At 30.6% G+C, this 14,694-nt stretch overlaps 1 protein-coding gene across 14 annotated transcripts in view; it reads right to left on the bottom strand.

Moving 5' to 3' along the window:
- Positions 1–10,534: 10,534 nt before the first annotated feature.
- Positions 10,535–14,694, bottom strand: part of Pdp1 (PAR bZIP family member Pdp1) — a 350,044-nt gene continuing 345,884 nt past the window's right edge. For all 14 annotated transcript variants that reach the window (XM_075303408.1, XM_075303409.1, XM_075303406.1 and 11 more), the window contains one exon: positions 10,535–11,915. In XM_075303408.1, coding sequence (XP_075159523.1) covers positions 11,829–11,915 — 87 coding nt within the window. In that variant the 3' untranslated portion in view covers positions 10,535–11,828. The remainder of the gene's footprint in view (positions 11,916–14,694) is intronic.

Here is a 14,694-nt window from a genome sequence, read left to right on the forward strand (position 1 = left end):
CAATTCAATTTTTTTAAATGAATCTTCCTTAATAATTTTTGCTAATTAAAAAAAAATATTAGTAAAAAAACCGGAAAAGTCTGCTAAAATAGCAAAAAGGCCGCTGAAAAAAGAAAGCAGTCATTGTTTGTTGAAATAACAAACATTGTCTGTTATTTTTAAGCTCGATTAAACTGAAACAAACATGTTTTAGTCTGGCTGAAAGAAATAAAACAGTTCAATGTGGGGCTATCGTAATACAATATACAAATATATTAAGAATATGTCCTGTATTTTCGCAGTAAATGTGTAACGTAATGGTAATTTTTCTGCCCAATAAGAGAAAATACGTATGATATCTAAACTATCTTCAGAGACCACTAGTATTGATGCGCAATATCTAGTGGATTAGATATAAGCAAGGGGTCACTAATTTGCGTCCTGAACGGAATCTCTCTAACATTAAGAGATAGACATCAAATTATATTATCTATGAAGTGAACAGTGTTAAATGTCAATTTATAAATTTACACTCATCAAACAATATTTTTTGTCTCAATCACGAAATTAATTGATCCAATCAATTTTTAATTGAAACCAAAGTCAATTAAAAAATTAATTGTTTCAATTCAAAAAAATACTTGAGACAATTAATTTTTGTGACTGATTTTTGTTTCAATTAAAATAATTAAATTTTTTAAAATTCAATTAAAAATTTAATTGGAAAATTTTTTGTGATATTTAGAAAAGTTAACGTAAACTTTAAATCTACTTTTACCATACTAATTCCTTCGATAAACTGTCAATACCATTGTTTGAATGTGGCTATTAAAATTTAAGCCAACGTTGAAAACTCGATTTGGGAAGCCGTATTTAAAGGTTACAAAAATAATTTACTTGCATTTTTTACCTTTTATGGTAAGAGGTTTGTCAACTAGTCGAAATTTCGAATGTCGACTTTTGCGTCCTATCTTCGGCTTTATCTGAACCTAAAGGATATATTATATAAAAGAAAAGAAAATTTTATTTGAATTTGGTGAAAAGAAAAATATGTATTGTCCTGTTATCTGTAAATCATACGAAACCCCATTCGAAAGAAATGCAGTGACTAGAATTCGAATCAAATTGGATTTTTCTACTTCTGAAAGTTAGTTTTATTTGTATTGTATTTGATATAATGAGAGAGATAGTGTCAATTCTAAAACCAAAACATTTTGTTTTCTTAACTTCAAAAACTGTAGTTACCTTTTTCAACGATGCCGCCTTGTTATTACATCATGATATTGTACATTGATTTTCAAAAATGTTCTTTTTTTAAATATATTATTATTTTTTGACACATATTCTATACGTTCGACTCCTACTAATATAAAGACGACCGATTTTATTTTCAATCAAAAATGTCGATTATGTATTGATAAATCCAATTACAATACAACTTCAAATGGAGTTTTGTTTAATATTAATAAAAAATGAACAGTATAAAAGAAATAAATTTTAGTTCTCATATTTGCTCACGATGAAATTTATAGCATCTTGTATTATATCGTAGTATAAAATAACGAATTATGTAGTTGTGTATAAAAATAAAACGTGACAGGGCTAAAGGAAGCACTCTACACTAATAGAAAATGTTTCGTTATATTAACGAAATATGTCGTTAAAAGTCAGCCAATGAAACAAATTCGTTAATACAACGAATTTTTTTGTTAATATAACGAATTTTCTGCAAATCAACGTAACGTTTCGTACTATTAACGAATATTTTATTATATTAATGAAAACGTTTCGTTATATCAATGACAATTTTTCTAACTTTTAATGAAATTTTCTTTGTGTGTAATAGTAAAACAAGAACTTTGCTTCTCTTAAAATTTGTTATGGAGAGAGGAATTTTATTTTCTGAGTGTGTGATTGGAATTCGACGGCTGAAATCAGTATTGCACATTTTTTTACTTGCGCCATAGACGAAGAAATGTACAGACGTCTCAAGTAAATTCACAACGCTGTTATTTGTTTACGTACCATAGATGGCGCCCAGAAAAAATATATACAAAAATGTTAGTCGAATTTTAAATTTGTTTTCTGTCTTTTCTTCTTTGAAAAAAAAAAATTGTAAATGATTTTAAATTTTCATTTTTAACGGAAATTGTATGGCGATTCTCGTTATCGAAAATGAAATTGACCCAATCGTGTATGCACTTGAGCGTGCACATGAGTGCTCACTGTAAATAACTAGTCCTGTTCCCATAATCGTAATCGGAAAAATATCAGATTTCTTCAATTAGATTTGTTCCGGTCATCGCAAATCGCAGAATTTTTCCGATTTCAATTCGATGGGGCATCTCTGCGAATTCAAATTGAAATACTGATTATTGGGGCAAACCCATTTTGACATAATCTACTGAAGACAAGTTTTCCAAAAATTACGATTTTATTTAGAGACTGGTGAGTATGAACCCCTATACAACACTGAGGGTCATGGCATGACACATTTTGTAATTGAAATTTTGCCAATTAGGAACAGGCCTGAAAATCGTTGTATATTCTATAAATTTCTTTGTCTATGATTGCCCTGGATAAATCTGCTTAATACTACGTTCACATTGTAAATTGTTGTAAATTTGCGAATTTAATAGCTATTTTACAATTTACTAATAGAAAAAACAAGCATTTTCAAATATTTTAATGCAAAACTTAATTGTTGAGCTGTTGGTTATTTTTAATTTAACTTATGATTGGGCTAAACAATTAACCGTTCGTTTTTTTGGGCGAAAATAAAGAACTCTTCAAGATATGAAAACACAACAAAAATCGTATGTAGTACGCACGCATGTACATCCGGAATGAAAAATAAAAACTACAGAATTGCAAAAAGTGAGGATTTAGTACTAAAACCACAGTTGTATAAGGCAGTATAATGGGTTTTGAACGAAAAATGTGTTGAAATCCAACAGAAGCTAGGAGATATTTCCTCATAGCAAATCTATTGACATTTCAGCCGAAGTAAAGTTTGGGTATATTAAGATCCTAGCGGCTTGGCTATCCGTACACAAAGAATTTGTTTTTTTGTTTCTCTGAAACTAAAATTTATTCAGTTACAAACAAATCCATGCTTATTGTAACAGTTGTGTTTAAATAGTTTTACTTCCAAATAAAAAAAAATCAAAACAAAAAGTGATGATAGTTTGGCAAGAATGTTGTTACAGAGAAAGAAAAAATACCCCGAGAAAAAAATTAAAAAAGAAATATATTAATAATGGGAATAATTTAATGACTTTTAACAAACAAACATAAAGGGGGCATGTTATAACATAGGATGATGATAAAATGTTCGTTTCCTGTGAATCTATGTTTGAGTGTAACCATGCAGTTTATGTTGTTGTTGTTGTAACAGTTTTTAATGTAGTTTCATCCATTTTGTTCTATGCTTGTGTAGTTCAGCTGGTAGCCAGATCAAGGAACTCTGCGACAAGGATGGGGTGTGTCCAGAGTGATCTGGTAGTGAGACGGGTAGGCTTAGCTGGGCAAGCAAAAAGGTGACGAGTGTCATGTGGCCCTTGATTACATATGGGACACACGTCAGCTACGCTACTATCAATCACTGATAAGTATGAATTGAGGCGGCTGCACTTGCCTGATCTTAGTTGGGCCAAAACTACCCTTGTCTGCCGTGGGAGGTCCCTCTCCTCCGGTGCAATGGGCGGCGGTCGGACTCCGAGAACAGGATTAACCTTGTAGCTTCTCACCGCTTCAGCTACAGTATCCTCATGAATCCTGTTCAGACCTGTCTGGTATGCTGCCTGATCTAGAGGCTCTCTTTTGTAACGCTGGATCTCTGGCTCTTTGTTCTGGATCTGGCTCTGCAGTTTATGTATGTTTTTTGTTGTTGTTGTGGGTATATTTCTATTTTATTTATGACGTTTAAATGGGTAATGGGTAGTTGTCAATAACACTGTAAGTTTCTGCCAATGGCTTCCGATTGAGGGGTAATGTTGGGTTTTTGTTTAAATAGTTTAAATAAATTTTATACCTTATGGATATTACATAGGATTGATATAAGAAATTTGTGGATTCGATTTTAGTTATGACAATCGAATTTTTCTTTTAAGGCCGGTATGCACCTCTAGCGAAATTTTCGGTACCAAAAATTTATTTAAGTCTACAACAAAAAAACAGGGCTGTGTACACAAATTTTAAACCAGCTAATCGCTTTTAAAAATTGTTAATATATGTTCCAAATATTCCTCAAATAAATTGTTTATTATTTTTTTTTTTAAACTTTTACGCACACAATGATTGTAATAAATTAAATGTTTGCTGCCAAAATATGCTTTTGACAACCCTGTTATTTTCATTAGAGGTGCGTACCAGCTTACGAAATTGAACGCTACCGAAAATTTCGTTAGCATAAATAGCAATGCATTTCTTATGGGAATGAAATTTTTCGCTAGAGGTGCATACCGGCCTTTATCTTTAAAAATGTTACATCAAAAGGTGAGTACTAAGTTCGAGTTTAGCCGCTAAAACTGAAATTAAATCAGTAAAAACAGTATAAAATTGTACCTCTTTGATGCAAATTTTATTAAAACTTGATGGGCAATGGCAATAGCAATAGCAAAGCAACTTTTCACAAAGTTTATATTATTTTTAATGGATTATTAGAGAAGAGTAATCGTGAAAAAACGACGATTTTAGCGGCTAAACTCGAACTTAATACTCACCTAAAAGCAATAACCCAAGAATGAAAATGATTGCTCCACACCCAAAAAATGTGAACCCACCATGAAAGAAAATTTAGGTTTATTTTAGAAAATGGTAACTAAAATAGTTTTCTAATTGTTACAAATAAGTTAATATTTTTGGTCAAATTGAAGAACATTTATTAAAAATAATAGTTATTTTTCTGTTGTTTAAAAAAATTTCATATGTTGATGGAAAAAATTGGATTTAAGTATTGTTAAAATGTCTTTGTTAAATGTCAACTAATCTTCATGAACTAAAATAAGGTTCAGTTGGCATTAGCACCCCTTGTTTTGAGGGCAAATATGTTTCAAGAGCGTAATGTTCACGGAGATCATGGAACATTTTTGTCGCAAAACTTTTGTTTTCTCGCCAAAAATAACATGCTTGCCCGAATCAGGTAAATAATTTCCGAGAAAATAATGTGGTTGCGACTAACATGTTAAATGTTTCCCATGAAAAAGTAACATAAGACTCTTAAACATTTTTGGGGTGACAATATTCCTTCTCTGCTTATGACCAAATGTCTCGAATCTGATGAGACATTTGGTCCTTGGATTGGTTTAAATTCGGATTATTTAGGAAGCGAATTTCTATACTACAATACAATATTGGTGATATTTTGGCAAAAAAAATTGTAAGGGCCGGTTTCTCAATGTCTTGTTATTATTTCTCGTGTCGATAAAACAGCTGATCCCATGCAAAAATTTTACTAACCGGTGGTCTATCCTCCGATTAAGTATTAATCGCAGGATGAGAAACTGGCCATAAGACATTTTTCTGATCGTATTTCTAGTGATACAATTAAATATTTTCTTCATTCAATTTGAATTTTACATATTAATAATTAAAAATTCACAAAGCTATGTCCAAAAAGATCTATGATAATATTAACCATTTGGTGGTTTATAGTAGAGGTGTCCACGTGAGTAATATTTGTCTCACGCACACTCGCGAGGGAAAAATCTTACTCACGCACGATAGTTTTTGGTAGGACTCACGCTCACGCATACTCAGGCGAAAATCCCGTTACTAACGAATAATTTTACGAGTAATTTACCTAAGGGACCTAAGTGGAAATTTGAAAATGACTAAAATCGAGCTCGTTATTAAACTCTTAACATCCTAGGCTTCACTAAAATTGTAAATTAATTCAACTTGTAAGAGTTTTATGTTCGCGAGCGGGATTATTTTTTGTGAGCGTATTTTTGCGAAATTCCTTACTCACGCACACTCACGAAGATATTATTTTAGTGACTCACGCTCACGCACGACAGTTGGTTGGTTAATCACGCACACTCAATCCGATGCCATCAGCGTGACTCACGACTCACGCGTAAGTCACGAAATTTTCGTGCCACGTGCACACCTCTAGTTTATAGCAGATAAATTATTGATATTTACACAGTTATTATACCCACCTATGGGGATTTATTAAGTTTCCCATTTCGTTTTCGAACATATAAACTATTTACAGTGAAACCTCTCAAACTTGGACACTTCGAAAATCGGACATCTCTCAAAAGTGTACAAATTTCGTGAGATCTCTGATATACATATTATCACATTAATATTAACCTCTCATAAGTGGGCGACCGTGGGTGTCCACTACTAAGAGGTTTCACTGTATATTCTTCATCAATTCTAAGACCATCTAATAATGTCCATCTGCCTGTCTGTCTATCTATTGCAATCAAGCTAGATTCTTCTATAACATATAAACCAACTGCCCGATTTGAGTTTCGCATATCTAGATGTTATTCTTAATGCCAACTTTTGGTCACACTGCTATTTTATTGGTTATATAAAGCATCAAATAATAGAAATGACTAACAATTATTCCACACAATTAAAAATTGTGGGTCTCCACTATCAAATTGTTGTCGTACTCGAATTCCAACCAATCATTTCTATGGGTGTGCTTATTCGATTTGTGTGATATTTGAAACCTAGAGTCAGTTAGTTTCATAAAGAACTGTGTCAAGTTTGGTTTACATCCGCCCATTTTCTGATATAGTCGCAATTTTCATACGATTTGCACATAAATCTACAGCCCATTATGATCTACAATAAATTTTAGGTATAATCTTCTAATTTAGCATTTAAGTTTGCTGAATTACCTGTTTCCGCTGGTGAAATAGTCAACTTTTTTGTCAGAACTGCAGCAGGAAATTTGCTGGTTTAGAAAACGAGACTGCGTTCCTTTTTTTCAACAGCCAAAACTGGTGATACAACTAAAGTTTCCTGCTCTTTTTACGAAATTTTTCTTTTGAGTGTACATATTATGTAAAATGAACAACCCAAACAATCACAATAGTAACATATTGTTTATTACTACCATAATTAAATTGAAATTGGTAACATGTAAATTACGTTTTAGGAAATTATTAACCCTCCGATGGGTGGTAAGGACCCTGTTGAAGTTCTTGAGTTTCATTATTTCATAAATCTGCATTTTACCTGATCTCAAACATGATAGTTTGTGACTACCTGTATATAATTAGTACAAGAAGTTCCACACAGAGAAGATAATAATTGGAATTCGGTTGTTCTTATGAACATTCTATTTTTAGAAATAAATATTAGTTGTTTATACTAATTTTCTGTATTTACATATATTTATTCATACCTGTAACAATTTGATGAGATAAAGGGTTGTAGTAACCAAATTTACCTCCTTTGTATAATTTTGATTCGTATTGGTTGATACGACCATCCGTAAGGAAATGGTTCATTTATTAACCACCATTGTCATATATTATTCCTGGCCGAATATCATTTAAAATATTTATAAAATGTCATTTGTTTGTTTTTTGTTTGGAAGAAGAATAAAGAATTTTATTTCAAAATTTTAAATAGAGGCAACGATAACAAAAAAATTAATTATCATCTCTTCGTCATGAATGGGATCACAGTACAGCATGAATGGTATAAGAAATGTTTTCTCGGGACAAAAAATTCAAAACAATGGTTTGTATTGCAAATAAATTTTTTTAGAGGACTAACAATAACTCAACAATCTTAATATCTATCATGTAACATATCAAAAATAATCGTCGAGGTTGAGGAGGTTCCCGAAAACATTTATGATTTATAATTAGATGTGTTGAGACATTTTTACAATGTTACAAATGGGCTGGACCTCTCCAAGACATTTTGCGAATTGTGAGTTTATGTTCACAAATAGGGTGATTTGTAATTACATGCAATCTGCTACACCGAAAAAAAGTGAACTGTTTTATAGGAAGAATGAACTACCTCTCACGAAAATTTAACTAAATTTTACTCCACATTTTGAGATTTCCACAAAGCGTTGTTAAAACCAGGAAAATTTAATGCCCTGATGTACTTTTTAACTGCAGTTCACGAAATTACATCCTCTCATAGAAGAAAAAATTAACTAAAAATAAAGAAGAAAATCATTAACGCCAAATCATCACCATTTTAACCATACAGTAGTTCATTCTTACTATTTTTGGGAATCGTACGAAAATCTTCGTTTGCTTTAGTTCATATACCCATGTTTAGTTCATAAAATTTTTGAGACATACTTAAAAAAAGTAACATTTCATTAAGCTGTAGAAAATTTCGAAAAAAAAATAAAAAAATTTAACTACTAGCAAATAATTTTTTTCCAATAAAAATAAGTTAAATTTAGCGTTAGTTTAACTACGGAAATTTTTTTCTGTCTAGTAACCGATTTTCACCATTAAGATAAGGACCGGCCGATGTTCTATCGTATTTAGTAGATTTCAACACGAACATATACCATTCCATTTCTTAATCAATTTTTATTTTATTTTTAGTAAAGATTTCTTGCCGTATAGGATAATTTCTCCAATTCATGACAGAGGGTACATGAGTTGATTTAGTGCAACTTTTATCTTTCGATGTCACCTACTTTGTATTTAGATTTATTACACTCAAAAAAGTGAACTCTCTATTTCACTAAAGCCAATTTAACATTCGTTTAGTTCTTGGAATTATTATGTTTGGAGAAAGTTTCCTCTACTCTAATAAGTTTTTGTGTACGTTAGTTAAATTAACTAAACCCGAGGAAAAAAATATACACAAATGAAGGATAAAGATTAACTAAATTCGTGACTTCCACAAAATAGTTCAATATTTCTTTAAATTTGTAAATTTTACTACAAATCCGTTCAACATGAACTTCCTATGTCACTAAAGACATTCTTGCAATTTTGAACTCCAATTTTTTCCTTCAAACTACAAAATTTTCTGTAACAAGTGAAAAAACTTCATTATGTCTAATAAATTTTCTTGAATTTGTCGAAAAATATTTACTTATTTTTATGACATCGGCGTGATGCCAGCGTTTGTTATACTGTTTAGCTAAAATTTTCTAAAAATATTCAAAATTTTCTAAAATTAACCGAAATTTTTCTTCCTGGTGGGTTCACTGTTTTTTCAGTGTATATACATATATTTTAGTAAAATATAATATTTAACTGGGACGAAATTGGTTTTTAATTCGGTCATTAATATTATCAAAGTTGGGCAACACAACCGAATGATGAAGGTAGCAACAACCAATGTCGTCGGCAGACCCAACCAACACCATATGAGATATTGGTTGTGTCGACCGAATCAGTCGGGTGGCACAACTGCCAACTGGTAGTTGCTACAACTGCCAAAAGGAGGTTGGCAATAAATTCGGTTGTCACAACCACATATGTATTATCTGTGTATAAAGCATCATATGTGAGATCATAGAAAAAGACTGATTTAGGCATGAATAAAACTCCGGAGGGACCATACCACCCCATCAGAGGGTTAAACAAGCATCCAGAATATTTTCCTAAATATGGCTAGCTAGCAACGTAACCGCACATAAAGACCGGTTGTACCAATCATGACGGTTTTTTTTTCTTTAAAAATAACCGTCATGGAAAATAGTCCGCATTTTTAGAACTGAGAAAAATCGATTTTAAATCGACCGGTTTTTTGATCACTCTATCCGTGCTTTTATGTTAGTATTATGAAATAATATTCCCAGGGTTTTTTACATGGGGATATTTTAAACAATTGAATGATATTTACTACTTTCTTTTAAATCGATATTTTTCGTAATTATTCTCTATCCACTCAAAATGGCATATTTCGAGCAAGATTGTAAAAAATATTTTTCCAATTTACATCCCATTGTGCAGTCTAGCAGAAGACCATTATCCATATAACATTTCTTCCCATTCTATCATCTACCATTGGCAGAATTCTGTAATTTACAGTGTAATTTCAAATAAATCGTAATTGTCAAGATACAATAGGCTTGTTTTCTTTTAGTACTGGATACCCAAGCCGTGGCGAACTAAAAGAAAACAGAGTACCCGTTTATCCAGGACATGTCCAAAAACGTACTACACTGGCATCAGCTGTTTAACAACAATTGAAATCTTACAATTTGAATGTATTAAGTGCTCAAAGAGTAATAAATATTTACTGATGTGATTATTTAGGACACTTTAGTACTTTTAATTTCCTATTATTCAACAAATAAATTAGCATAAATTTGCTATTGTGAATCGAAGAAATGCAATTTGGCAACACTGTTGCGACAGCAGTTCTGCATAGCTCATACAAATGTTGCATCTCGACTACTAAAAGTAAACAGGCCTAATATTGTTGAGTATAAAATCTTAACCTTTGTTTTGGGTGATGTTCTGATTTTTGCATTTAACCATAAATGATCATTTAGACCAATAACCATTATGTGTAAGTTTCAAGTTTTTTTTGCTTGTTTCTTTGTTTGTTACTGTTATTGTTGTTTTTAATAATTTATACTACATAGCTCTTTCTTTTGTTTTTTGTTGTTGTTTTATTTTCGTTTTTTAGTTATTTATAACATATTTATATTTAATAACTCATTTATTAAATAGGGTTTTCTGGTTTATATCTTTCCACTTATTCTGTTGTTTGCTTAGTTTTTGTAGATTTTCTTGTGTTTTCTTTGCTTCTGTTGCTTATTCCTTTGTTTGTTTTTTTTTTTTAAGTAATTAATGAGAGACTAAAACCAAATAAGTAAAAATTAAAACTACAAAAAAATAATAATAATAAAAAATAAAATAATATATAAACATTAACATTTTTTCTCATTCTTGTGGTTTTCTTGAGGAGGATAAAGTTGTTTCTTTTTTGTTTTATTTTTTTAAAGAATAAAAATTAAATTAAACTTATAAGTGTAAATGTATCATTTATGTATGTATAGGTTGAGGTTTAACAACAAATAGTTTATTAAAAAAACAATAATAGTAGTAGTAAAAATAATGCTACATGTTAGTTTAAAAGTTGCAAGGGGCCGTGGGGATGTAGGAAAGGGAGACCTTGATCCAGAATAATGGAGTTGTATATAGATATAAAGGACGGGTAATGGAGAGGGGCAGGTTAAGGCTTCTGATTTTGTATCCTATTATTTCTTTATGCAAATTAACGATAATTCTAAATATATTTCAATTTATTTTTATTTTCTTTCAAAAATTGAACTTTTTCAAATTTACAAATTAAAAGAGAAACAAAGTAAATACAAATTAAAAAAAAATACAATAAAAGAAGGAAGGAAAGAATTAAAGCAATTAAAAAAGAGAACTTCTAAATAAGTGTTAGCATATTTTGTTGTTTCTTTTTCGTTATAGATGGTAGTAGTAGTGGTATTTACTTTTTGTAATCTAGAATTAAGATTTTGTGTGGATATTCCATATTGTTTTGTAAACTTTCAAAATTCAAAAAGAAAACTGAATGTATTTAACAAAAATTTTTCTTTTATTACTTATTCAAATAATAACAATATTAATATAATAATAATAATCATCCTCATCATCGTTAAAGATGTTGGTAGTTTTTTGTTTATTCTTTAAAATTTTCTTTTATCTTCAAAAAAAAAAAAAACGCAGGTGGTGTTGTTTATTTATTTGTTGGTTGGTTGGTTGTTGTATTCTGCTACAATATATTTTTGTTGTTGTTGTATTTTATTTAAATCCAGACAGGAAAGAAGTTATGTTTTTTGTTTTTCTTGTTTGTGTATACATTAATTGAGTTTATGTAAACCATGTTCCAAAATAAAACATATTAAAGGGAAAGAAAATTCAGCATTACACATCCTGGAATTTAGAGAGACGTGCACGCAAGTCCATGTTCTCCTGTTTAAGCTGTTCCACCTCTTGGTGCAATGTTGCATTCTAAAGGAAAAGAAAAATGTTTCCATTAGTACTTTCAAATATTTTGAATAAATAATGAGAAATAATTAATGAATATACACTAAAATAAGTATTGTCGTAAATATAAAACTTTCCTCGATGTATAGAAATTTTCTTAATAGAAATTATGTATGGCATTATTAACCCTGGAAAGTCATCCTTATTTTTTATACCCTTCACCACTACTGTGGTACAGGGTATAATAAGTTTGTGCATTTGTATGTAACGCCAAGAAGGAAAAGTCTGAGACCCATCGTTTAGTATACCGATGGTCTTAGAATTAAATTCTGAGTCGATTTAGCGATGTCCGTCTGTCTGTCTGTCTGTCTGTCCGTCTGTCTCTCTGTCTGTTCAAGTATTTTTGTGCGCAAAGTACAGGTCGCAGTTTAAGACCGATCGTCCTCAAATTTTGCATAGGGTCGTTTTTTGGAACAAAGACAATCGCTATTGATTTTGGAAAAAATCGGTTCAGATTTAGATATAGCTCCCATATATATCTTTCGTCCGATTTAGACTCATATGACCACAGAGTTCAAAGTTTACCACCGATTTTCGTGAAATTTTGCATAAAGAGTAGAATTGACATTCTACCAATGTTTGGTAAATTTGATTGAAATCGGTTCAGATTTAGATATAGCTCCCAAATATATCTTTCGCCCGATATAGACTAATACGGTCCCAGAAGCCAGAGTATTACCCCAATTTGGTTGAAATTTTGCACTAGGAGTACAATTAGTAGTGTAGTCAAGTGTGCCAAATTTTATTGAAATCGGTTCAGATTTAGATATAGCTCCCATATATATCGTTCGCCCGATTTACACTCATATGACCACAGTTGCCAATCTTTTACTCCGATTTAGTTGAAATTTTGCGCAGGGAGTAGAATTAGCATTGTAGCTATGCGTGCCAAATTTGGTCGAAATCGGTTCAGATTTAGATATAGCTCTCATATATAGATTTCGCCCGATTTACACTCATATGACCACAGAAGCCAATTTTTTGCTCCGATTTAGTTGAAATTTTGCAGAGGGAGTAGAATTAGCATTGTAGCTATGCCTGTCAAATTTGGTTGAAATCGGTTCAGATTTAGATATAGCTCTCATATATAGATTTCGCCCGATTTACACTCATATGACCACAGTTGCCAATCTTTTACTCCGATTTAATTGAAATTTTGCGCAGGGAGTAGAATTAGCATTGTAGCTATGCGTGCCAAATTTGGTTGAAATCGGTTCAGATTTAGATATAGCTCCCATATATATGTTTTTCTGTTTTCGACAAAAATTGTCAAAATACCAACATTTTCCTTGTAAAATCGCCACTGCTTAGTCGAAAATTTGTAAAAATGACTCTAATTTTCCTAAACTTCTAATACATATACAGTATGTCAAGAAAGTGTTTTGACAATAGGATAAAACTTATGTTTTGTTCCAAAATTAAATATAATTTAATTTTAAAAAATATTTTATTATGTATTTTGCAAAGTATACATATTTTATTTTTCTCAAAACGAATTAACAACTCGATTTTTACTTCAATTATTTCTGGAATTTGAAATATTTGGCAATGTCAAAAGACTTTCTTGACATACTGTATATCGAGCGATAAATCATAAATAAACTTTAGCGAAGTTTCTTTAAGATTGCTTCAGATTTAAATGTTTCCCATATTTTTTTACTAAAATTGTGTTCCACCCTAGTGCATTAGCCAACTTAAATTTTGAGTCTATAGATTTTGTAAAAGTCTATCAAATTCTGTCCAAATCGAGTGATATTTAAATGTATGTATTTGGGACAAACCTTTATATTTAGCCCCCAACACATTTGACGGATGTGATATGGAAAATTTAGATCTACAAAGTGGTGCAGGGTATAATATAGTCGGCCCCGCCCGACTTTAGACTTTCCTTACTTGTTTGTACACTAACGTCATCCTTCGTCATTTTGACTACGGCTTATTTCAAGACGCGTAATCGACGCGACATCGTAAGCAAAAATGAGAACCAAAATTGAGTTTATTTTCAAAAATTCATAAAATTGTTGAATTAGTATTACTCAAATTTATCATTTCCCAATGGACTCAAATCGAAAATGAAATTACGTGACGTCATTCAAAAATAACATGTTTCTATGTTTGAAGTGATCATCTATCTTCTCTGGAAGTGGTTAAAAACTAGAGAGCCACTGTCGTTCTTTATACTCAAATTAAACAGATTTGAGTCATTTTCATAACAGAAAATCAGTTATGAAAATGATTGGAGATTTTTAAATTTTAAATTAAAATATTATTTATTCCAATTAATATTTTAATTAAATACCATAATATTTCTAATTAATATATAATTATACATATTATAAAATATAATTGAACACTTTGTTCGCAAATAATTAGCTTCGCTACTATACATTGGAAAAATCCAACTGTAATTATAATCGGAAAATTCATAAGAAGGTATAAACTCTTGTAGAATTACAAGAAAATTATTTCATCTAAAGGAAAACTATTTATAAATAAATAAAGAATAATACAGTATACGATTGATTTAAATATTAAAAAAAAAGCACAATAAGTTCGTTTCGACCAAAATCAATTAAATTTCTATTTGAATCAAAAAAAAAAAAAATTGAAGGAAAATTCCGCAGAAATCGATTAATTATTAAATGAAATATATTTTTTATTTCTAATTAATTGATACTATCATATTCGTGATTGAGGAAATTTCAATTAAAAAATTAATTAGATCAATTATTACGTGATTGAA

Source organism: Haematobia irritans, chromosome 4 (assembly GCF_050003625.1).
Source record: "Haematobia irritans isolate KBUSLIRL chromosome 4, ASM5000362v1, whole genome shotgun sequence".
NCBI classification, from domain to species: domain Eukaryota; kingdom Metazoa; phylum Arthropoda; class Insecta; order Diptera; family Muscidae; genus Haematobia; species Haematobia irritans.